The sequence below is a fragment of the Emydura macquarii genome, unplaced genomic scaffold, assembly GCF_026122565.2.
Source record: "Emydura macquarii macquarii isolate MOO-44397 ecotype Brisbane River unplaced genomic scaffold, CSIRO-AGI_Emac_v2 contig_839, whole genome shotgun sequence".
NCBI lineage: Eukaryota > Metazoa > Chordata > Testudines > Chelidae > Emydura > Emydura macquarii.
Window position 1 is genome coordinate 82,223 of NW_027130976.1, and position 23,366 is coordinate 105,588.

Below are 23,366 nucleotides of genomic sequence, written 5' to 3' on the forward strand. Positions count from 1 at the left end.
AGCGGCTGCAGCGCTGGGCCCTGTGCAGGAGGTGCCTTGGCCTGGGTCACTTGGAGGGTTTCGGCAGCTCTCAGCTTCCCGCTTCTCTCTCTCAAAGCAACTGAAGCAATGGCCCGAAGTCAGGCCCCTGTGAGCGGGGCAGGGGCTGGGGGCAGGAGCTCGGGACCCCAGCCCCAGCCTCGCTGGCCCCTGCCCCCGGCTTCTGGCCCTGATTTCTTCTCCGTAACCTTGTGGTCTCGGCAAGGAGAGTCTGGCATGTCCCGTCCTGGGCTGCGCAGTGTGTGGAGCCCAGGCAGAGCCTGCAGCGTGGGGTGGGCGTGAAGCAGCCAGGCTGCGGGGGGGGGGCAGGGAGCCTGCTTCCAATTAGCGCTGCAGCCCCAGCGCCCTCCGGGAGCTTCCTGCTTCCGCCAAGAGGAGTGGGCGGTGGGCAGCCTCCCAGGAGCTGGAGGTGCTGACTAGTGGGGGCTGAGCCGGGCCACACGGGCACGTGCTGCCGCTCGGGGGACTGGGCCTCAGCTGAGGCAGCAGGGCAAGTGCCAGGACCGGGAAGTCACTCAGCTCCTCTCCGTCGGGTGTGTGCGGGACCGGGCTGGGGCGGCGGGGGGCTGGCACCCATGCCTGGATAAGGCGAGGGGGAGAACCAGAGGCAGGTGCCCAGGGCGTGTGCGTGCGAGCAGGGCCGCCGTGCAGCACGGATTGGGTCAGTGCGAGCGTCTAGGGCGTGTGCGTTGTGGTGCCTGGAGAGCTGGCGCAGGAGGCACCGGGGTGTGCGTGTTTGTGTGACGGGTGAGCGCGTCCAGGGACCGGAGCGTGGCAGGCAGGGGGCTGCGTCTGTCTGTGCTCGTGCGTGTGTAGGGGAGAGGCAGAGTGACACACGGGTGTGTGTGTGTGTGTGTCTATCTGTCTGACTGTCTGTCTGTCTGTGTCGGAGGGGTGTGCCTGGCGTGTCCCAGGGAGCCGGCTCTGTGCTCCCCATGTCAGCGCAGGGCTATGCGAGAGGGGCTGGCGGGAGCAGGGTAACGCTTTCTCTCCCTCTTTCTCGTCCTAGAAAAGAGACAGGACAACGGGCGAGTGTATTACGTGAACCACAACACGCGGACCACTCAGTGGGAGGATCCTCGCACGCAGGGGTAGGGAGCGTGGGCCCCCAACCACAACAGAGAACCCCTGTGTCTCAGAGCCCAGGAGCCTGCCACAGGACACGGGCCCCGGAGCAGTCCTGCAAACTCTGCATTGCCACGGACACCTGCGGGCAGGGGGCCCCGGGGCACGGGCCCCAAGCGCCAGGCGCTGCAGCAAGGCAGGGACCCAGGCAGGGGGAGGGTGCAAGGTGGTTTCCCCTGGGAATCTTGTCCGAGAACATCGCCAGGCCCCGGGACTTCCCAGCCGGGGGGTGCATGTGTCGGAGCATGCCGCACGGGGGAACGGGACCCGCTTGCCCCCCGTGTGCCATGTGGCCTGTCACCTTTTCCTTGTGCTGGGCAGGATGATCCAGGAGCCGGCCCTGCCTCCTGGCTGGGAGATGAAATACACCAGTGAGGGGGTGCGCTACTTCGTGGACCACAACACTCGCACCACCACCTTCAAAGACCCCCGCCCCGGGTTTGAGTCGGGGTAAGGCTCCTCATTCTCTCATGGGCGGGCTGTCTGGGGGCTCGAGCACAGGGCCAGGAGCTGGGACCCCGGACTGTACTTCTGTACTGCTGTCCCAGGGCTCCCCCAGAGCCTTCACGGGGGGCTGTGCATGTGCCGAGTGCTGCTCTTAGCAAGAGACCCTGCATCATGGACCTTCAGGGTGGCTGCAGCCCGTGGTTCCCAGTAGCCGATGGCTGGTTGTTCTGCCTCCGCACTGCCAGGGTGACCCCTGGCCATGGCCACCTGCCTGCTCGGGACAATGCCCTCGGCTGCTGCGCGCGCGCTCACGCGGGCTCGTTCCCCTCTGTGCAGAGGCTTCCTAGGTCGGCCATTCCCCAGGCCCAGAGCGAGTGGTGGAGCTCTCCTGGCTGGGGCTGGTGCAGGTGCACAGCTCCCGGCGGAGGGGAGCCTGCTGGTGCACGGGGCTGGCCTGGTCTGATCCGAAGCTCATGCGTTTGCTCTTCTAGGAATAAGCAGGGGGGCTCCCCGGGGGCTTACGACCGAAGCTTCCGCTGGAAATATCACCAGTTCCGCTTCCTGTGCCACGTGAGTACTGGGGGACGGGGCGCGTTCGGTGTGCACAGAGGCGGGGGGCTGCCCCGTGCTGGCGGGGTTCGCCTGGGAGGATCAGGATGGCCTCTCGGTCAGCCAGGTTGGGGTTCCTGGAAGGGGGCGGGGAGGGGGCTCTGTACTGACTGACTGAGCCCGGTGCCTGTCTTTGGTTCCAGTCCAACGCGCTGCCCAGCCACGTGAAGATCAGCGTTTCCCGGCAGACGCTCTTTGAGGACTCCTTCCAGCAGGTGAGGACATGAGCAGGGGAGCAGCAGCGGGGAGAGCACGGCTCCGGGAACGTTTTGGAGGGGACTGTGGCTGCCCCGGGAGCATTGGTCCCGCCAGTCGTGGCTGCAGACGCAGCCCGTGCTGGGTGCTCCCCGGGGTGACAAGTGCCATCTCCGCCCCCTCTTAGATAATGAACATGAAGCCCTACGACCTGCGGCGCAGGCTGTACATCATCATGCGCGGGGAGGAGGGACTGGACTACGGTGGCATTGCCAGGTGAGTCCTGCTGCCGCTCGCTGCTGAGCGCATGGTGCCCGTGCCACCATGGGGCAGCGTGCGGTGAATGCCCGGCGTGGGGCACAGGGAGAGGCTGGGGCTTTGACAAGGCTGCACGCACACTCGTGTCCCTCTCTCAGGCCCCTGCCCGGCCCTCGCTGGGACAGAGAAGCCCCAGGACGCATCCTGCTGGGTCTGAACGAGAAATGGCCTGAATCCCGTGTGCGCTGCAGTGACAGAACAGAGCCGGAGGGCCCCACGCTGGGCTCTGCCTGCCCCCCGGGAGTCTGTCACAGGCCCCGCTTAGTGGCTGCCCCCCACGCTCCCCAGAGGCGGCAGGGGCAGTCGGGCGTTTGTGGGGAGACCCCTGGGCCCAGGGGGAGATCTGGAGGCTCTTGCCTTGCTGTCCCTTGGGGAGGGCCGGGCTGAATGCAGCAGGCTGCTGGGCTCTGCGCGCTCAGAGGGGCTCTGGGGAACGTCTCCTTGGGCGGCATTAGGCCTTGTCTCCTTGCTGGCCCCAGCCTGCCTCTGCCAGGTGTCTGGCTCGGTGCTGGGCTAACTCCTCTTCCTCCCGGCTCCCCGGTGCTCTCGTGTCCGTCACGCGCTGACTGCTCCTTCTCCACGGCGACCCTGCGCCCGCCTCTGGTCCGTGGGCTCCTGCTCTGTGTCTCTCTGTGTCCTGCCAGTGGTTTTACCCTATGGTAGGTTACGTCATGCTGTTCTACCACAGGGTAGAACCACGGACAGGATACCGGGGCGCGCTCTGCGTTGGACGACTCCTCCTCTTCCTCCGCTGCTAGGGAGGACCAAAGTGAGGACCATGCACCTCTCCTGATCCTCTCCGCTCCGCCAGCGAGCCAGGAAGGGGCAGGTCCCGGCATGGCAACCACGGGAGCCACGGCTCACAGGGGTGCGCGGGGCAGCAAGACCCATGTCAGGAAGGGCGTGTACATGTGTGTGCGCGTGTGCGCTGGGCGTGTGTGTGTGTGTGTGCGCGTGTGCGTGCTGGGCATGGGCGTGTGTGTGTACGTGCTCTGGGTGTGGGTAGGTGTGTGTGTGTGTGTGTACATGCTCTCAGTGCAGATAGGCGTTTGTAGGTGCTCTGGGTGTGGGCTGGTGCGTGAATGTGTGTGTGTGTACGTGCTCCAGGCATAGATGTGTGTGTGTGTGTTACGTGCTCTGGGCATGGGCTGGTGCGTGTGTGTACACATGCTGTGGGCATGGATAGGGGTGTACGGAGGTGTGTGTGTGTGGGCGGGGTGTACGAGTTCTGGGCGTGGGCTGGTGTGTGTGTGCACATGTGTGTGTGCACGTGTGCGTGGGGGGGGTGCCTACGTGCGTGGCATGGGTGTGGCTGCCCTGGGCGTGGGCCGGCGTGTGGGGGTTTGTGTGAGCGGTGGTGAGCGTTTACCAGCGAGCAGGCAGGCGTGCGTGGCTGGTGGGAGTGTGCGCACGTGTGCACACGGCAGGGGGACGTGCGTGCGAGGGACCGGCAGCTGCTCAGCATTCTCGGGGGTCCCCGCCACGCTCAGGGCCGAGCTTCACCTGACGTTTTGCAAACCTCTGTCGTGCCGTTGTCTCCTCAACCATGTCGCACGCTGCAGGTAGCAGCACTGAAATGCAGCTGTCTCTGGGGTGGAGGACGACATGGGCTAGCCTGGCACAGAAAGGCCCAGGCCTGTGTAAGCTGCACCCGGAGGAGACAGGAGCTGGGTTGCATGGGCCGTGCTTGCAGCATTGCCCCAGTGAGGCCCCTCCGGCTCACTCCCTGTGCGCAGGCGAAGCTCACGTACGCAGGGGCCAGGAGGCCCAGGCCCACTTAGCTGTGCTCCCGGAGCCGTGGCCCTGCTGCCCGGGGGTGCGGTGCCAGGCGGGCGGCGGGGCGGCTCCGTCATGGCGCTCCGGTCTCTCGTCCCCAGGGAATGGTTCTTCCTCTTGTCCCACGAGGTGCTCAACCCCATGTACTGCCTCTTCGAGTACGCCGGGAAGAACAACTACTGCCTGCAGATCAACCCCGCCTCCTCCATCAACCCCGACCACCTCACCTACTTCCGCTTCATCGGCCGCTTCATCGCCATGGTGAGCGCCCTGCGCCGCCCGCTGCTGGGCCCGTCCCCACCCCGCGCAGGCGGGAGGCGGTGAGCCGACGGGGCCGGGGGGCGCTGCAGAGTGGAGCAGGGGCTGGAGTCGGATGGGGCTGAAACGCCTCCTTGCCTTGGCTGCCCCCGGCTCCCGTGCTCCTTCGAGGGCCGGCCGGCCCCCGGCGTGGCTGTGGAAGGGTTGGCGGGTGCCCTGGGGCCCCGTGGTGCAGGCGTGGCCCAGGCGGGGACGCGCAGGAGCAGCGTCTCTGCACCGGGAGAGCAGCCGGCCCAGCCTCGGCTGTGGGGGTGGGGAAGGCAAAGATGGCACCAAACGTGGCTCCATCCCTCAGGCAGGACCAGGAGTCGTAGAGTGGTGGGGCGAGGAGCTGCAGGCGCTGGCCGTGGGGCCGTGTGCGCAGCCCAGGGCGCGGCCGCACTGGGGGGTCCAGCAGATCCGCAGCTTCGGGAACTGCCGCTGGGTCAGGGCGGGCCGTGAGTGGGTCCCTGGTGTCTGTGCCTGGGGGTTGGGGGCTGGGATGTCTCTGTGGGGCCGGAGGGAGCCTGTGTACTGGGGCGGCTGGAGTGTGGGCCTGTGAGTCAGGAGGTTCGGGGGTCTCTGGAGGGACTGGCGTGGGGGCCTGTGTCCCACCCCTGGCCTCGCCCGCCTGCCCTGCAGGGACGGGACGGGCCCGGCTCCTTGGCTGCCACCCCAGCCTTCCAGTGGATCTGCAGCTTTGGGGACTATTTTTAGCCCCACCATGTGAGATTTTCCAGCTGCCCAGACCCCAGCGTGACTCCTCCTGTCTGGCTGCCTGAGCCCAGCCCAGGGCCGGTCTCCCCACGGGCTGGGGCTCAGGCCTATTGGGGGCTGGGGACAGGCTCAGGAACAGGCTGCGCCTGCTGCTGGTTCTCCTGGCCCCAGCCCCTCCATGGTGCCATGCTCAGGAAGCTGGTACATTCTTCCCCGGCGTCCCCCAGCCGCCTGGCCCGGCTCGGCGCAGTCCAGGATCCCAATAAAACCCCAGACTATTAATCACCCTTGGGCGGCTCTAGACAAGCGTCTGCATTGTTTTTGGCTGCCTTTACCGTGAGGCTCCTGGAAGCCAGGGATGCAGGGCGGCCCCGCCGGGCTGTTTAAACAAGTGCTCTGAACACAGCTGCCGAGCGGGAGGGAGATGGGGAATTCAGGGTGCTCTGCACCCCCAGCCCTGCAGGCAGGGCTGCCGTGAGAGCTGCCCCCCGGGAGGCAGGGCTGGGCTGTGTCATGGTGAGGGGCCACCGGGCAGCCGTTCTCCACCCTGGTTCCTAGTCACAAAAGAAATCAGCCCCGGCCCCCGGGGACCCGGCTTCCTGGCCACTTGTGGTTCGTGGCCTCCGGAGGCTCAGTTTCCTGCTTTGCTCACTGGCTAGCCTCAGCCCCTCCCTGGCCCTCGAGTCCCCTGGCTACCTGTCGGGCATGCCGGGGAGCGTCTGGCCATGCTGGGAGCCAGAGCCCCGTGACGCGGGCTGTTCTCTCCCTCGCAGGCGCTGTATCATGGGAAATTCATTGACACTGGCTTCACGCTCCCCTTCTACAAACGCATGCTCAACAAGAGACCCACCCTGAAGGACCTGGAATCCATCGACCCCGAGTTCTACAACTCCATCGTCTGGATCAAGTTAGTGCCTCTCCCGTGCCAGCACCCAGCCGTAGCCCAGGGCCCCTGCTCCTCTGGGGGGGAAGGGGCTTAGTCCCCAATGCAGGGTGGTTTCTGCCCGAGCTCCCCACGCTCCAGCGATCCTGGCTCGGGCCTTGGCTGAACCGGACCCAGCAACGCCTGCACGTGGGCCTGGGAATGACCGGTGCTGTGATGCAGGAGAGCCTGCCATAGCCATTCAGCGTGGCCCGGGCGCCCACAGGCAGCGCCGCGGACGGTGGCGAGGCCTCGCTGGCTGCAGAGAAGATCAGGTTCCTTGTGTTCTTCCTCCCTCAGGGAGAACAGCCTGGAGGAGTGCGGCCTGGAGCTGTACTTCATCCAGGACATGGAGATTCTGGGCAAGGTGACAACCCACGAGCTGAAGGAAGGAGGGGAGAATATCCGGGTGACGGAGGAGAACAAGGAGGAGTATATCATGTAAGTACAGCCCTGGGCTAGCTTGTCTCCGTGCTGCTGCTCCCCCCAGCCGGCTGTCAGGGGCCTGGCATGGCGGTGGAGCTCCGGGGCAGGGCCGCTGCTCCTGGGGGATTTGACTGTGCCTTGGGCAGCAGGCTGGAAGAGGTGGGCTGTGGGCTGGCTGGTTTGGGTGGCCCTGCCCCAGCTCTGAGCTCTGGTGGTAGCTCTGGTACATGAGAGAGGGGAGTTAGAGCAGGGGGGCGGCTTTTCTTTCCCTTGGCCCAGGGCCCTGCAGCTGCATCTGCTCACCGGCCTGCCCACCACAGCTCTGGGTGCCGCTGATTCAGTGCAGAGAGGGGCCCAGGCAGCAGCAGAGCCCCCCCAGATCTGGTTCCCTGCCTTCGCGCCAGGCTCAGCCATGTGGACAGGCATTGCCCCCACACCCGGGCCGGCTGATCCTGGCAGATGCACGGCTGTTGGCTTTGGGAGCTGAGCGCACCAGACCAGAAAGGGTTGGGAGGAATCTTTAGAATTTGCTCCCAGCTGTAGCTCCAGTCCCGGCCCTGACCGTGGCCCCCACGGACAGGGGCAAGGAGGGGTGCGACGTAAAACGTTGGGGACCCGTGCTCCAGAGGTTCAGAAGGCAGGGCTGGCGGGATCCGGCAGGGCTCCGGGACCTGGCTGTGGTTACCACATCAGAGAGCTTGGCCGGGGCACGTCACGTGTTGCGTGTCTGCCCTCACAGGCTGCTGACGGACTGGAGGTTCACGCGGGGCGTGGAGGAGCAGACCAAGGCCTTCCTGGATGGCTTCAATGAGGTGGCGCCGCTGGAGTGGCTGCGGTACTTCGACGAGAAGGAGCTGGAGGTGGGTCAGTGGAGAGCCGGGGCAGTCCCCGGCCGTCCCAGCGCCCCCGGCTGGGCGAGTCGCTGCACTAGCGCTTGCTGTCCCACGACACAGATGTCCTGTCTGAGCGTCAGCTGGGGCGTCAGGGGCTAATGGCCGAGGCCCCGCAGCCTGGCTCAGGGTGCAGTGAAAATACTGTTTGTATTTAACCCTGCTCCCGACCTGGCTCCAGTGGCCGGGGGGCGTTATCTGGACACAAGCGCCCGTGACTTCTGCCGGAAGTTGTGGGGCCTGTAGGGCGGGGACCTGCTGCCAGGCTGGCCACCTACGGAGCTGGAGAATTCATGCGGGCCCCTTTAATGCTCCAGTGTCTGGGCTGGGGCTTGGAAATGGCCCCCTGCTGTCTGCGCCCCCTGCCTAGGCTGACGGTGGAGGAAGTGGTGCGTCTGCCTCTCCAGACGTCATCCCAATGAGAGGGTAGCTGCGGGGAGAATCTGGGGCTCCTGCTGACTTGTCCCCTGGTTCCCTAGCTGATGCTGTGCGGCATGCAGGAGATGGACATGAGCGACTGGCAGAAGAACACCATCTACCGGCACTACACCAAGAACAGCAAACAGATCCAGTGGTTCTGGCAGGTGAGCCTGAGAGGCCAAGGCCTGAGTCCTGGGCCGCAGGCAGGAGTGTCTAGGACGTGGGGATGGGAGGCAGGATGAGCCCGGCTCCGCGGCCGCACCAGCCCTCGGGCAGAAAAGTGAAACTGAGCTCTCCAGTTGCCCGTAGCTGGCAGCGGCTGCGGGGCTGCGACGTCAGGGCAGCAGGCAGCACTTAGTGGTCAGCCTGTCTCCAGCAATAGCTGCTGCTCTGGGGGAGGCAGGATGGGAGCCGGTGACAAGTGCGGCTGGAAATAAAACAGCCCCAGTTCAGGGGCCTTTCCTCTTCAGGGAGCGGTCAGGACAGAAGGGAGCAAAGCAGTCCTCAGCCGAGCAGTGCAGGGCAGCGCTGGGTCCCGGACCCACAGCAGGAGAAGCTGCTCCTGTTGTGTTCTCAGGGCCGAGTGTGGCGTCGTCTCTCTTCCTGAGGCGCTAGTCCCAGAGGATGCTTCTGGCCTATTTCTGGGGTCCCCTCCCGCACCTCTCGGGCTTGTAGATTAGGTCCTGCGGTCTCAGCGTCTGGGGGAGGCTCTGTTTGCTGTTTGGTTTCCTCTTGGAGCTGGACTGCGGGAAGGTGCCACCAACCCCACAGCAGCAGGAGTGAGGGATGCTGCCCCCGCCTGTTCCCCCAGTCCCAAGCACCATTGCTGAAGCCGGGAGTACATGGGTGATGGCAGAGTCTCTGTGCATTGCATCAGCTCTCTCGGTTGCAGGTGGTTAAGGAGATGGACAATGAGAAGAGGATCCGGCTTTTACAGTTCGTTACAGGGACCTGCCGCCTACCAGTCGGAGGATTCGCAGAGCTCATTGGTATTCATCTCCCCGCTGCCCTTGGGTGCACAGGAAGAGGGGTGGGGGGATAAAGGAGAAAGAGAATCACGATAAGCTCCAAGTCCATGGGTGCAGGAGGGTGGGGAGCAGAGGGGGGCGGTGTTCTGGCAGTATGCTCATAGCACTTTACAAAAGCAGGGAGGTAAGCTAAGGCACAGCGGGGACAGAACTCACCTGAGGTCTCACATTTTTATCCCGATGTTGTACAGTACTAAGCCAAACGCCTTACAGATGTCGAAGGCTGTAATGCAGCACAGTTATCTTTGTCAACCAAACTTGTGATCTCATCAAACAGTGGTCTCCGTTTTGATTGACAAAATCTAATTTCCATAAAACCAGGCCGTTTGGCATTAATTATGCTACCATCATTTAATCCTTTTCTGACTGCATCTGGTATCAGCCTTTCCATTGTTGCCATGGAATTGGAAAGCTAGCCAGCCTGCACTTACCCAGATTATCCTGTTTTCCCTTCTTAAATACTAGCACATTCGCTTTTTTTCCAGTCTTCTGGAATTTCCCCCGTGTTCCAAAATTTGTTAAATATCAACATCAGAGGCTCAGAGAGTTCCTGAGTCAATTGATTTAAAACTCTTGAATGGAAGTGTTCCGGTCCTACACATTTAAGAATGTTTATCCGTTGCTATCTAACAACCTCCCTCCTTACTGTTGGGATAGGAAGTATTCTGTTAGTACTGTAAGCTGTGAATATGGCATCCAGCTTCGTTCCAAATACAGAACAGAAATATTTTATGGAACACATTCGCCTCGTCTGCATCATTGGCAATTTTACCATCCCTGTCTGTGAACAGACCTATACCATTGCTAGGATTTTTGTTGTTGTTCCCGATATATTTTTAAAAATTCCTTTTCATTTTCCTTACACCTACTGGCCACAGGTTTTTTCAGTGATACCTTCTGCTTCCCTTATCAATAGTGTGCATTTCATCGCTGCTAATTTATCGTCGTTGCTATCAACTTCGTCCCTTTTTCATTCGTTATATAGTATTTTTAGTGCTGTTTTACTTTCCTTATTAATCAGGGTATTTTTAACTGAAGAAGTTTCCTTTGTGTTTTGTGAAATCCTGGGGTTTTTTGGGGGTATTTAGTTACGTTTTCCTAAACAACTCCCAATTCTCGTTCGCATTGTTTTGTTTAAATTTTTCTTCCTAATCACTTTTACTAATAACGATTTCCCACTATCAGCCCCCAGTACTGTGTTACTGGTCAGGGCCCTATTCTGTATGCTCATAACAAATGTAATTAGGCCATGATCAGTTACACCTTGGCAACCCTTAATTCTTAGTACAGTGGTCATCTTCAGCTCTCAAGATGAGGTCTAATCTGGAATGACCCTGCAATGAGTTACAAAATGGTGTATAATTTTTAGAAACTCCAGGGATTATGACAGCATAAGACCTTCAGCAAGTGTCCCCCAGACTGAAACCCCCCCAGAGTGAGTTTTTCTTCCTGCACGTTATGTGTCGGTGTTTAAAGAGCTGTGTGTCTGCTCTCTAGTCTGGTCTGGTGATCTATAATGGACTCTCCCCAGTAGCCCAGCTTTGCCATAGCAGGCCAGATGAAAGGTCCGTCTAGTCCAGCAGCCTGTCTTTTGATAGTGGCCGGTACCAATTGCTTCAGAGGAAGGTAGAAGGAACCTCTTAGTGTCGTTTTGGCACTAACATGCCTGTTGGAGAAATGTTTTCTTGATCCCAGGCAGGTAGTGTTGGCGTAAGCCCTGGAGTGTGAGAGCTGAAATCCCTGAGAAGGGAAATGTTTATCCTGCTCAGTATCGCTGTGGGTGATCTTATTACCCAGGTAAATTCCTAATAAGCTCTTGCTCTCAATGAGAGCTTGTGGCAGTGAGTTCCACAGGTTAGTTATAGGTTGTGCAGAGTGTCCTCCTCAGCTTTCAGTGCTTCCTTTCCTGCAATGTAACGAGGGTTGTTCTGCTTGTGACTGACAGGCAGTAATGGGCCGCAGAAGTTCTGCATTGATAAGGTTGGCAAAGAGACATGGCTGCCCCGAAGTCACACATGGTGAGTCTCAGCTCCTTTTGGAGCGGGGGGCGGGGGGAAGATCCAAGCTCCAGGCTGCCCCTGGCTGGCTCTCAAATGGGCTTTGCAGGGGATGTGGCCACAACTTGTGTGCGCTGGGGCCAGTTCATGCCTCTCAAAGTGCAGCCCAGAGAGCAAGGAGATGTCCCTGCCTCTGGAGAGCATGTGGGTGGGCAGGGGAGGCGGGCAGTGCCCGCGGGCAGTGCCCTTGCATTGACAGCCTTTGTTGTCTCACCAGCTTTAACCGCCTGGATCTTCCTCCCTACAAGAGCTACGAGCAGCTGAAGGAGAAGCTGCTGTACGCAGTGGAGGAGACGGAAGGCTTTGGCCAGGAGTGATGGAGCTTGGCCCCTCCCCAACACCCCCAGGGCAGAGCCGTGTCTGGAGCAGGCTGCATGCTGGGTGCTCTTGCTCCCAGTGTGGGCAGAGAGCCCCTCCCTCCCTGAGCAGTTTGTTTCTCCCTCCCCCCTCGCCCCCCCCCGGGGTTTGTGTCGCCAGCTGCAGCGTCTGTCGCTTGTCTCCCTGCAGCCCAGTGGCAAACGGGCCTGGGCCCTTCCCAAAGCAAACCAAGGTCCAGTGGGGGCGACGCACACACGAGCCTGCCCATGCCAGCTAAGGATGGGAAACGAGGTGAATTCCTGGGAGGGGGGCTGGACCGCTGGCCCCTTGCCAAGTGCTGCCCTCCCGGGGAGGGGACACCATCCAGCAGAATGGTTGTGTCGCTCTCCAAGCGCAGCCCCGTGTCTGAGCTCCAGACCCTGGGCTCTTTGGGCCCAAGTGCTCAGGGACCGCCTGAGACGCCCACGGTCCCCTCCGAGGCTGAGCAGCAGTGAAGACACCTCGCCCCGCAGTCATCACCTCCGCCAGCTGGAAAACGGGCGTGGAAGGAGTCCTAGTCAGCGCGTGAGAAGCAGAGAGCTCGGAGCAGTCCCAGGGATTTCCTGCAGCGTGTCTCCTGTGTTGGTCTCCTGGAGCCGTGTAGCTGTGTCCCTGCACCCCTGGGCAGTGGGGCTGCGTGCTGCAGGCACAAGCGGCTGGAGACGCCGGGGCTGAGTGGGCATTTCTGTCTGAGCAGACGCTCTGCCAGCAGCTCCTGCAGGGCCTGGCGTCTGGACAGGGCTTTTTATTGTTAGCCGCAGTAAAACCGCCAGGGAATTGCTGTGTCAAGGTGGGTTTTCCCGTGTATTTCCTGCTTTTTCACGTGCATCAAGCAAAGGGAGGGGGAAGGAGCTAAAGCGCCTACGCAGGTGGCCGTGGAGAGTTACACCGAGGGGCCCGATCCTGCCCCCATCAGAGGCAATGGCAAAACTCCCATTGGCTTTCAGCCAGCTCGTTCCCAGCCAGTGACCGTGGGGCAACCTCGTTCTTTCGGCGGGGCAGTAACTCGTGGGCGCGTGGGCTCTGTGCACATAACGGAAGGTTTGGGAACTGTGGCCCGAAGGAGGGAGCAATGCGGATTGTCCCCCGGCAGAGCAGCGGAGGCCTGTGCTGTGTGTTGTGTTCTTTGATTTGTGAGTGCGTGTGGGCCCCGCTCTTTATTTAACTCTGTCAACGGAATGTATGGCTCGGTGGTGCCGGTCTTCAGGAGTGCCTCAGAGGCTTGGCCCATGCTCTGCACAGCCACCGCGCCGTTCTCTCGCCCGGGCCCCGCAGCGACTGCCGCTGCGTGCTGCGAACGGGGCTCTTTGGTCTCCGACACCAGCACAGAAAACTCTGTAAAGCAATGGCCCCTCCAGGCTCGCCCCGGGGCCGGCTGCTGAGTGCCCACATGTGAAGAGCTCACGTGGACCTTGCTCGGTTTGTGGGTTAAAGTGGAAACTCTCGGCCCGATTCTTCCGCCACAAAGCAGGGTGGAAGTGAGAAGCCCTTGGAATGACGCTGCTGTAAGTGAGGGCAGAACCGAGCCCTCTGTCATTTGCCTTGCTGCTGTTTCCTTATTCGACAACTTCTGCCAGCCTAGGCCGCCTTCCGAGGCTGGAGAACAGCAGTGCATGGGTGTTGGTGTGTGCAGGGGGTGTGTGACCCTGCCTGCCTGCGTGTGTGCGTGTGTGTGTGTGTATCTGTACAGAAATGAAGTCTATGGATACAACAAATTGCAATGGCTTTTGATCGGTGACCTTGAGAGTTTTGTAGTGCACCGTCCTGCCGCAACCATGCCCATTTCTTGTGCAATAAACAATAAGCAGCTGCTTGGGAGGTGTGTGTGTGACTCTGTGAAGAGAGGAGCCCCCGTGTAGGAGACAGGTTCTCTCTGAGCAGCCAGGCACCGGGCACTGCCCCCAAGGAGCAGAGCAGAGCAGAGCACAGCTCGCTCTGACATGCAGGATGCAGCGTCAAGCAAACAGCTAAACCATGCAGCACCTTCGTGGCAGCAGCTCTGGGAATTCAAGCAGCAGCTCCTGCCCTCACCCCCGTAGGACCCGAGTGTCTCCAGGGATAACACGCCTTCTCCTGGGCCACTCTGAACATGGGGTGTGCAGCTGGAGGGTGGAACCTGCGTTGTACACACCCCCTGACGGGAGCAGGGCAGGGGCTCTGGGGAGCAGCCTGAGGGTTGGGGCCTCCCCTTCCCAGTGTGTGTCTGGATGGAGCAGCCTGGAATGTCACTAGCTCCTGTCTGTACACAACGGGACCTGGAGGGGCTGCTGTAGCACACACACCAATCCTGCCCCCTCTGAGCCTGGGCCGCCCATCACCTCCACTGTGCCCTCGCTGCCCTGAGCCAGCTGGGGCTATCCTGCAAGCGGGGGCTGTGGGAGCTGAACCGCCTGGGACGGGACAGAACTCGGAGCTGGCCTTGCATGTGCATTTGCTCTGCTCTGAGGGGCCACTGTGATGGGCACGGGGGGGGGCTGTGATTGAGGCTGCAGGACCCTCCGCTGCCTGGCATGAAGTGAGCACGCCCAGCAAAGCTGTGCAGCTGCCCCTCGCGGCTGCTCTGCCAGTCTGGCTCAGAGAGGAGACCCGGGGGGATGGTTCTGGCATCTCCTGTGCGTCCGGGATGAGGAGGCTGCCATGCCCAGGCTCTCACACTGCAGCAGCTTGGTGAGGAGGCTGAGGAGATCATCCAGCTGTGAATGCCCCATTGTGACAGCCAGTCACCTGGCCACCACTGCTGCTGAAGGGAAGAGTTCCAGCTGCCCCTCACCTGCCTGGGCAGCTTGCTCCATGCTGCCCAAGCCCGTAGCACTGGGCAAATGAACAAATCCTCTGCCATGCCTGGGTATAGGAGAGAATCATCCACCCGTAGTCCAGCAGAGATGCAGGCCCTGGGCCCTGCAGCAAATGTAGTGCCTGAGCCAGCACTGGACTGCTGGTGTCCAGTGTCTCCCCACCCCAAAGTCTGTCCACGCGGTCCGGCGGCTCCCTGGGAACAAGGGGCAGGCACCCCCGGGTTAGGTCCAGCCTTCAGGGACAGGAGGAGTTGGGACACTCTCTGGAGGATCCAGGAATGGCTTGCAGCTCTGGGCTGATGTTTCGGATGGGGGCTGCTGAAGGGTTGCGGCAGGACAGGGTGGTTAAGGGTGTGGAAGGGAGGATTTTGCAGCTCAGGGTGCATTGTTCGACTTCCCGGCTGAGTCTCCTGGTCTGCAGGTCGAAGGAGCAGGATCTTTTGGGGGTTAAGGGCAGCGCTGTGACTGGATGGAAGGGAGAGGAGGGGCCAGCAGCGCTAATGGTTAAACACCTTCAGCCTGGAACACAGGCAAGAGCCAAGTTTGCTTAAGAACACAGAGCTGCAGTGCTCATGGGAAGGAAATGCACCCAGGTGCCCCAGCAACAGTCAGCCCAATGTCAGCTACAGCGAACCCACCCCGCCCCACATTCTTCCCAGTCCCTGCCTCCACCCTGGAATGTGCCCAGAGGGCTTGGAGCAGGATCTAGATTTTAGCTGCTACCCACATGCCTATTTTTGGTGCGTGTCAGGCTTGTGGGTCGGTTCCGTGTGCAGTGAATAAGCCTGCACCCCAGCATGAGCCGGCACCGCAGCCCTCCTCCCCCGCTGCCCGGCCGGAGGTGAGGCTGAGGGCTGCTTGAAAGGCAGTAATTGAGAGGAAGGTGGTACACTGGCTTTTTTATATTCCAGAAATATGAGCTGCTTCGCTTGCAACTCCACCGCCCAGTGACTGACTGCAGTTGGGGCCAGAGACTCCCAACGCAGCATGAAAACTCCAGACGGTAGAACACAGCCGGGCCTGTGCAGAGCGCGAACACGTTCCAATTCAGAAATTCTTAGATTGCAAGGCCAGACGGGCCCATTATGCTTATCGAGACTGACCCTGCGTATCACACAGGTCAGAGACCTGCCCCAGCACAATTCCTAGAGCTGATCTTTTACAGAAACATCCAACCTGGACTTACAAATTGCCAGTGATAGAGAATCCACCATGGCCCTTGGTAAAATGTTTCAAAGATTAATTACTCTCATGGTTAAAAATGTACACCTTATTTCTAGTCTGCATTTGTCTAGCTTCAATTTCCAGCCATTCGATTGTGCTACTATAACCACATTTGTAATCTTATAAAAAAAATCAAGTTAGTTTGACAGGATCAATTTTCCATAAATCCCTGGATCGCATTAATGACATTACTTTTCTGTAATTCGTTATTAAGTGAGGCCATATCAGCTGTTCCATTATTCTGCCTAGCATTGATGTCAGCTGACAGGCCTATAATTACCCAGGTCATCCTGTTTACCCTGTTAGAAAATTGGCACAACAGCGTGTTCTGCCAGTCGTCTGGCAACCCCCCCAGTGCTCCAAGACTTATTGAAAACCAACATTAACAGCCCAGTGAGTGCCTTGGCCAGCTCTTTTAAAACTATTGGGTGCAAGTTAGCTGGACCTGCTGATTAAAAAAGGTCTCATTTTAGTAGCTTCTGTTTAACATCTGCCAGAGATACTAGTGGAATGGAAAGAGTGTTATCACCATATGAAGAGACTGCAGCATCTGGTTTTCCCCAAATACAGCAGAGACCACCTCTGCCTTTTCTGCATTACTAGTAATACCACCATTTCCAGCTAGTAATAGATCAATACCATTGCCAGGATTCTTTTTGTTTCTAACATTTAAAAACTCTTATTGTCCTTAACTCTATTTGCCATCGATTGCTCCTTGTGTCCCTTTGCTTCACTTACTAATTTTCTACAATTGCGGCTGTCTGATTTAGATTTATTACTAGCAACTTCTCTTTTCTTCCAGTTGGTAGATTTAAAAAAAATTTTTTTAAACAGCAGCCTTCATTTCCTCTCTATACCAGATCGATTTTTAACCGCTAGGGCCTTTGGCCTCAAGTGTGGCTTTTTTGGGCACCTAGTACCGTGTTCTTAAATGATTCCCAGTTATCATTAGCATTTTTCTGATTAAATTCTTCCTCCCAGCTGATTGGGCTCTTCATTGTCTTCCGCTTTGTGAAACTGGCCCTGTTAAAGCACCTAGTATATAGCTATATATCTAGATATGTGTGTGTGCATATTACGCGTCTGCACTTTATTCTACCTGCACATTAGAAATGTGATCATGTCATAAGCATTAGTTCTTAGCTCTGTGATCAGTTCCTTGTTCTCTGTTAGGACAAGTTTAATACAAAATTTCCCGGGGTTGGCTGAAACTCTTTGAGTTAGGAAATTGTCGTTTATAATGTTTAGATTCCAAGGATGTTTTGGTGTGGGTAGCATGCGACCTCAAGCATGTCTTTCAAACGGGCTGCCCCGTGATCATGAAGGGTTTTTGGTACCCACAGCTAGGTGGCTAAGGGAGGCGCTCATCCTGGTCCCTAGCGTGATTTGGTGGGCTGGAGCCGACAGCAGCTAATGCCGCCTCTCGTGCGTTATCTGTTAGGACACAGCGGTAAGGAGTGAAGAGCATTTTCTGAGCAGGCAGTGAGGTGGAAATAGGTGATGCCAATTGTGGGAGAGGGTCACGCCCCCTCTCCTTTAGCCCATGCTAGCCTTCCTAAACAGGGTATTGCCAGTGAGTGTCATCGTCCCGCCACAGGCCTGGCTAGTGCCTCACCCACGTGTCAGGACCACCACCAGAGCACAGCGCTGCCCAGAACGCGCTATTCCACCCCCTCGTTTGTTACCCAGGCTGCGAGCCTGGGGCTAGGGGCAAGCCAAGAATTTCTTCTCTTCATGGTTTCTTGATCAAGTTTGTAATTCACATCCTTGTCCCACTTTTCACCGCCCCTTTTGCTATTAGTTTAACCCCCTCCTGCGTACTCAGTGTACCGGGCTACAGGAAAACCCTTGACAACAGGAGTTCTCAAACTCTTTGCTGGGACCACCTTTGAAAATATTTCAGGCTACGACAACCCCCTCAAGAAAGTGACACGCCCCCCCCCCCCCCATTCCCCACACCTCCCCCCCCCCCATGCCATGCCACCCTGACTTCTGTGCTGCTGCTGGGGGCAGCGCTGCCTTCAAAGCACCCAGCCAGCAGGCGCTGATCTCTGGCCACCCAGCTCTGGCTGGCAGGCATGGGGCTAACAGCCGCCGCCACGGCATGTGCAGGGGCTGACAGTTTGTGACCCCTTCCCCCCCCCCCCAAAAAAAAACCTTGTGGGGTCCTGCCCCCCCCCCCCCACTTTGAGAACCCCTGCTTTACACAGAGCCAGAGAAAAGAGCGTGTGTGTGGAGGGGGGGGAGACCGGGCCATACTCTCATTAGCGGCTCTGTAAGATCTGTAGCTCACCCTCTTACACAAAGGGAAATAATGTTGCCTTCGAACAGCTAGGTGCAGAGGCGTGTTGTTATTATTACTGAGGGGTTGGATACGGTGCGAGCTAGTGGCCTCCACCAGGGTACACCTCCACATGGAAAGAAATACTCGCTGGTATCTCACAGCGCCCAGAGGTAAGCGAGTCACAGCAAATACACTGCAACTCGGTCTCTGCCCGGAGGCGCTCACCAGCTGAGTGATGGGGTTGGCTGATGGGGGAGGGGGTGTGTGTGTGTGTGTGTGTGTGTGTGTGTGTGTGTGCAGGGCACTCAGTGTATGTACAGGACTGCACACTTCCCCAGCAGCAGTTGCTGCTCTTGCCATTGTAGGCTCACAGAAAAGAGCCGTTTAGGCGTGGTGTGAAGATGCTGCAGACAGAGGGCTGGCAGCCAGGGGCTGAAAGGGCCAGCTAAGCACAAGCACAGAGCTCTTAGGAGCAGGGCAGTGAGGTGAAGGGGGAGGACGGGCACCAAATAACAGGACAGACCTAGTTAAATCGATGGTGCCAGTGTAGTTACAGTCCCCTCCGCTGTGTCTGTCTGCGCCCTGCTAGTTCCCCCACCCGCTGCAGAGGCTCTGCTCTTATAGGAACTTTTTTCCCCCAGCATGCCTTGCTGGGACTGACTCTTTAAATTTGGCCCAGCCAATCAGCTCTCCCTCGTCAGCAGCAATTTGGAGCGCGCCAGCTGCACCTTCCTCCTGGCTGGTGAGTGTCTTGAACTCTTTGTTGTTCCTTATTCCTGTAGAGCTGGTGTGTCCAGAGCAACCCCTGTCTCTGCTGTGTGGTCAGAGAGCCTGTGTTGAGCTGAGAGTGGAATTCAGGCTGGGACCTGGAGAGGGCAAGGGATTTCAGAGCCGGGAGGGGAAGAGGACAGAGTTAAAGATACACAGCAATGGCCCAGGCGGAGGGCTGGGAGCTCGTTGAGGCAATGGAGCAGCGGGGGCTGGTGAGACAAACGTCACTTACCGCGCGCACACACACACAGACACGATGTGTGGGCAGAGCCCACATAGCTAAATATGAGCCAGCAGTGGCTCAGCAAAGGTCTGGCTGCAGGTCTGTTCCCATGGCAGTGGTTATGGCTCTGCCGCCCCATGGGGCCCCTGCCATGACTGGTTTCCCAGCCTGTATAAATGGCGCAGTAGGCATGGAACGTGGGCTCCCAGTTAACCCTCCAGTGGGCCCATGTTGGTTGGCTCTGTAATGCAGAAAGCTTGTGCACACGGGCTCTGCTGTGAGGCTGGGGCCCAGATCAGTCACGTGTGAGTTACAGCGTAAACCCCTGGAGCAGGGGAAGCAGCCGGTGCGTTACTGTTATTTAATATTGCTACTGTGCTAGTGCCTCGAGCCACACCCAGGCTGGGGCGCCGTTATTCTGGGCACTGCACAGACAGAGTGAATAACGCTCTCTGCCCCGAAGCGCTTACAAAGTAAGCGAGCTTACGCTGGAGTCCCAGAGAAGGGGAGCCATCTGGTGTGTGGATGTGGAGCCTGCTGCGGTGGGTAACCCAATAATCTTAGCCTGAAAGTGAGGACAGACAAGTTGTGCCCCAGGCATTGTTGGCAAGCAGATGCTCGCACGGGGGGGGCAGCATGTCCCTATCATGTAGTGTTCCTTGAGAAGTGAGAGGTGCTGGCCCTGCACCAGCCCGGGCATCTTTGCAAATCTGGTTGCGCACATCACATGCATTGTGGGGCTGTGGTTTTGCTAGGTATCATGACAGTACTCAGGTGAACATCAACAGGTGCAAGTGAGAAAGAAAAACAGAAAAGCCTCTTAAGCCCCATTGCAACACTAGGGGCACTAGGGTCTGAAGCTAATTAGTTCAGCCATTCAGTCTGGAGTTGTTTTCTCCACTAATCTAGTAATAGGAAGAATTTGCAAACCTACCTCTCCCCCTTCCCTTGTATGAGCGCTAGAGAAGGCTAGCATAAGGCACAAACATTCTCCCGGGCTGCCAACCCTGACTCTCTCTATAGTCATGCTAAGAATGGCTCAAAAAAGCCATGCCAGAGCTTGATGACTTGATTCAGTTCTACTTTGACTCCCCCTACCCCATCCTCCAGCTATTGGAAGGCAGGGGCAGTTGGCAAGAAAACTAACTGGAATTCATGTCACTTTTCATCACTGCCCTAGCACAAGGCATGACATCACTTTCAAACTAATAGTGGGTTCAGTGACTTTGGTCTGGCAATTAATTTGCCTGCAAAAAGCCTCTTCTGGATGTCATTAACATTTGACAGTGCCTCGGGCCAAACCTCGTTGGAATGCATTGAGTCCAATTGTTAAAAGAAAAGATTTTTCTGAAGTATTTCCTCTGTAATTATGGGGCCTGAAGTCAGAGGCTGAGGGTTTAATCAAGGCTGGCACTAGATAGAAGAAAACAGCAGAAACAGGATCTTGCAGCTTTGGGAAGTAGGTAGTAAGATCCTGACTACAACTTTGGGCAAAGTCAGTGCTGTGTGTGGAGCATTAGAGAGCGGGTTTCCTGCCAGCTCAGGGAAGACTTTTTTTTTCTAAAAAGGTTAAACCCAGAGCCACAAAGAGCGTTAGGCTCCCAACGTCCACTGATTTCAATGGCTGAAATAGCTTCGTGGAGTTGGGCCTTAATTTTTGAGCCATCTTCACACCACCCCACTGTCTTTGTTTCCACTGGAGGGCTAGCGCAGGCAGTTGGCTGCGTCTTTGGAAAGCAGGCTGGGCTTGTTTTAGTACAGAGCACTTTAGCCAGTAATACTAAAAGCAAAGGCCCTTGTATAACTTGCACCCTTCATTGGTTGTTTTAAAGATGCTCTGAGGGTCCTTCTTCTGTTCCTTTGCAATAAGTTTAGAGCAGCTAGGATGCAAGTTCCCTGGGTAGGAGCCAGCTTGCAGCAGTACAGTTGTAGCCCAATAAATGCCGGTAGTGGGAGAAAACCCAAACTTTTTTGAGTTTTTAAAAACAAACTGGTTCAAGCTTGTGCCCCTTTCCTTCAATGCAGAAGCGAAGTAGCAGTTCCAGGAACCTTTTGATGGGATTTATCTGAAAGTTTCTTCGCTAAATACCTCTCACTATGCCCCTCTCCCTAGGAAGGGTAAGGGGAGCAGTTCTTGGAAGGTGGCCTTTTTTTTAATGCTGTTGGTCTAATTTAAGGCAGCGCAATGTTTTCCCTGGTTACACAGTAAAGCTGGTGAAACAGGACACCTTATTTTATGCATGTTCTCTGGCCTACATAGAACTGGCAAGCTAATTAATATTCCTGGTGTTTAATGGAAGGACAGTAACTTCTTTCCGTGAGTCGTGGTTTCCCTAGCTCCCTCAATGAAATAAATGTTTTAGGCCTCAGCTCTAGTGCAAAATTCTAATAATTTAATATTACAAAAGCAGCTTTAGAAATCAGTGGGTGAAAGGGGTGAGGCATTTTTGTACCACTTCCATGGGGCTCTGCTCTAATGTCCTCTGAGGGTGGCAGAGGATTCCATGGGTAAAAGGAATTATAGCTAGTTGGGAACTTCTTCCTCCCCCTGTGCAGTCTAGAAAACCCAGTGCTTTTTTGAAGTCCCCTTGGTGATGAGCTGGGGCTGCTGTCGCTCACTGAGATTACATCAGCCAGGCGCCGCAGAGAGTTAAGAGACCGTTAGTGGAATTTCTTCACCTTTTCACGTGCTGTTTCTTTGCCCCACAGTCAGTTTGGGCAGGGGCTTGCACGCTGATTTTTAGATAATGTTTACTGCAGAATTTAAGGGGTTTTTTTAAAAGGCCTGAAATATTTGTTTGGAAAAGAAAATTTATGAAGCATTATGAATCTCAACAACATTGCAAATACATGTAAGGTCATAAATAGCCAACGCCGGGTGCCCAGAGGCACCTGCTTTAGGTGGGATCCTTCCTTGCACTGCTGGAGCTTTCCCTCTGTTTAACGTAACCAAGAAACAGTGCAAACACTGTCATCTAGTGGTAGAGAATCAGCAGCAACTGAGCCTTGGCAAAGCCAGAATGATTTTAAACACAAAGATCTGAAAGTATTTCTTATTCTAGAGTGTGTGTGTGTGGATTTGGGGGGGGAGGGCGGCGGGCGGGCGTGGCAGCCATGGTCAGACCTGGATCAAGTGTCAAGTGGGGATGAGTGCTCAGGTTAAGGCTAGCATTCAGGGGAGCTGAAATCTTATGAGCTGCTCTTGAGACTGCAATCTCCCAAGACTGGTGGTTCTCCTAAAATTGCCTCCCTCTTTTCATCAATCACCAAAGAGAAAGCGATGCCTGCAAGCAACACTAACTTTCATAGCGTTCTTCAGCTGAAGGGTGTTCAACAAACAAGACCCTGACCCACCAACTCACTGCTAATGGGCCATAACCTTCCGATTGTCATGTTTACAGCCCCTGCTTGCCTGGGGTAGGCTGGAGTGGTGAAAAACACCCTGCCTCAACAATCCTGTCAGAGCCAGACAGCTACCTCCCTCCCCTTCTTACAAAGCAAGTGATAAAAGTATCTTAAGTTATTGCTAAGTGGAGTTTTGTTTTTTTTTAAGTCAGAGAAGGTATAGCTCAATTTTTTTACTCCTCAGCAGTGAGGGATGGGGTGGGAGGGAAAAACCTTCTCCAAGAAAGGCTGGGTCTGTGGTCAGCCTGGCACTCTGGATTCACTTCCCCGCTCTGCCCCCTCTTCCTGTGACATGGCCATGTTCCTATGCATCTGTTCCCATCTGTACAATGGGGATAACAGCCCTGTTCTGCCTCGCAGGGGTGCTGAGAAGTTTAATAATTGTGAGGTGCTTGGATGCCATGCTAATGGCAGCCAGAGACTGATCTAAGATAGATTCAGCTCAAGCAGGCTCACCAGCCAGGCCTATGCTGCATAAAAGTAAATTGTCTAGTCCTCAGCTAAAGTACTTCTGAGCATTTACTGCTTACAAATGGTGTAAACCTACCATGGTAACAAACCAGTTTAACTTCTCAAGGAAAGGCAAAATATTCTCCTACTATATAACAGCAAGTGAATCCGAACACGGGTGAGTGCAAGTCTTAATATCGTAGTCAGCACTGAGCTAGCATGGTGATGGATGTTGCGTCTACAACAGGCCCTGGAAACATACACTTCTTTTTATGTGGTAGAGTCTGATATCAGTGAGCCCAGCCTGGTGACAGTAGGGCATCAACAGGTTTATGATCTTACCAGGGGCTCTCACTTAATTCTACAGCAGTATCTCTGCATGCAGAGCTTTACATTTAAGACAGTGTTTTCCATCTCTATGTCATTTGAAATAGCACCCTCCACGAGGGTCTTGGGGGACCAGGTCTGGCAGTTTGAGGTCCCAGATGGTTTAAACTATTACCCTGTGTGAACTTAAGCTATTTAATAGAATCCTATGCCCTGCTTCACTTTTACTGCAGCAGCTGCTGCACTTTAACATGTTCCTACAGC

At 56.9% G+C, this 23,366-nt stretch overlaps 1 protein-coding gene across 2 annotated transcripts in view; it reads left to right on the forward strand.

Moving 5' to 3' along the window:
* The window catches only part of WWP2 (WW domain containing E3 ubiquitin protein ligase 2), a 72,135-nt gene extending 57,997 nt beyond the window's left edge, over positions 1 to 14,138 (forward strand). For both annotated transcript variants that reach the window (XM_067543389.1, XM_067543390.1), the window contains exons 12-24: positions 1,049 to 1,130; positions 1,486 to 1,614; positions 2,103 to 2,181; positions 2,364 to 2,435; positions 2,603 to 2,691; positions 4,611 to 4,770; positions 6,297 to 6,430; positions 6,746 to 6,886; positions 7,611 to 7,731; positions 8,241 to 8,345; positions 9,074 to 9,170; positions 11,155 to 11,227; positions 11,484 to 14,138. In XM_067543389.1, coding sequence (XP_067399490.1) covers positions 1,049 to 1,130; positions 1,486 to 1,614; positions 2,103 to 2,181; positions 2,364 to 2,435; positions 2,603 to 2,691; positions 4,611 to 4,770; positions 6,297 to 6,430; positions 6,746 to 6,886; positions 7,611 to 7,731; positions 8,241 to 8,345; positions 9,074 to 9,170; positions 11,155 to 11,227; positions 11,484 to 11,583 — 1,382 coding nt within the window. In that variant the 3' untranslated portion in view covers positions 11,584 to 14,138. The remainder of the gene's footprint in view (positions 1 to 1,048; positions 1,131 to 1,485; positions 1,615 to 2,102; positions 2,182 to 2,363; positions 2,436 to 2,602; positions 2,692 to 4,610; positions 4,771 to 6,296; positions 6,431 to 6,745; positions 6,887 to 7,610; positions 7,732 to 8,240; positions 8,346 to 9,073; positions 9,171 to 11,154; positions 11,228 to 11,483) is intronic.
* The last annotated feature ends 9,228 nt before the right edge of the window (positions 14,139 to 23,366 follow it).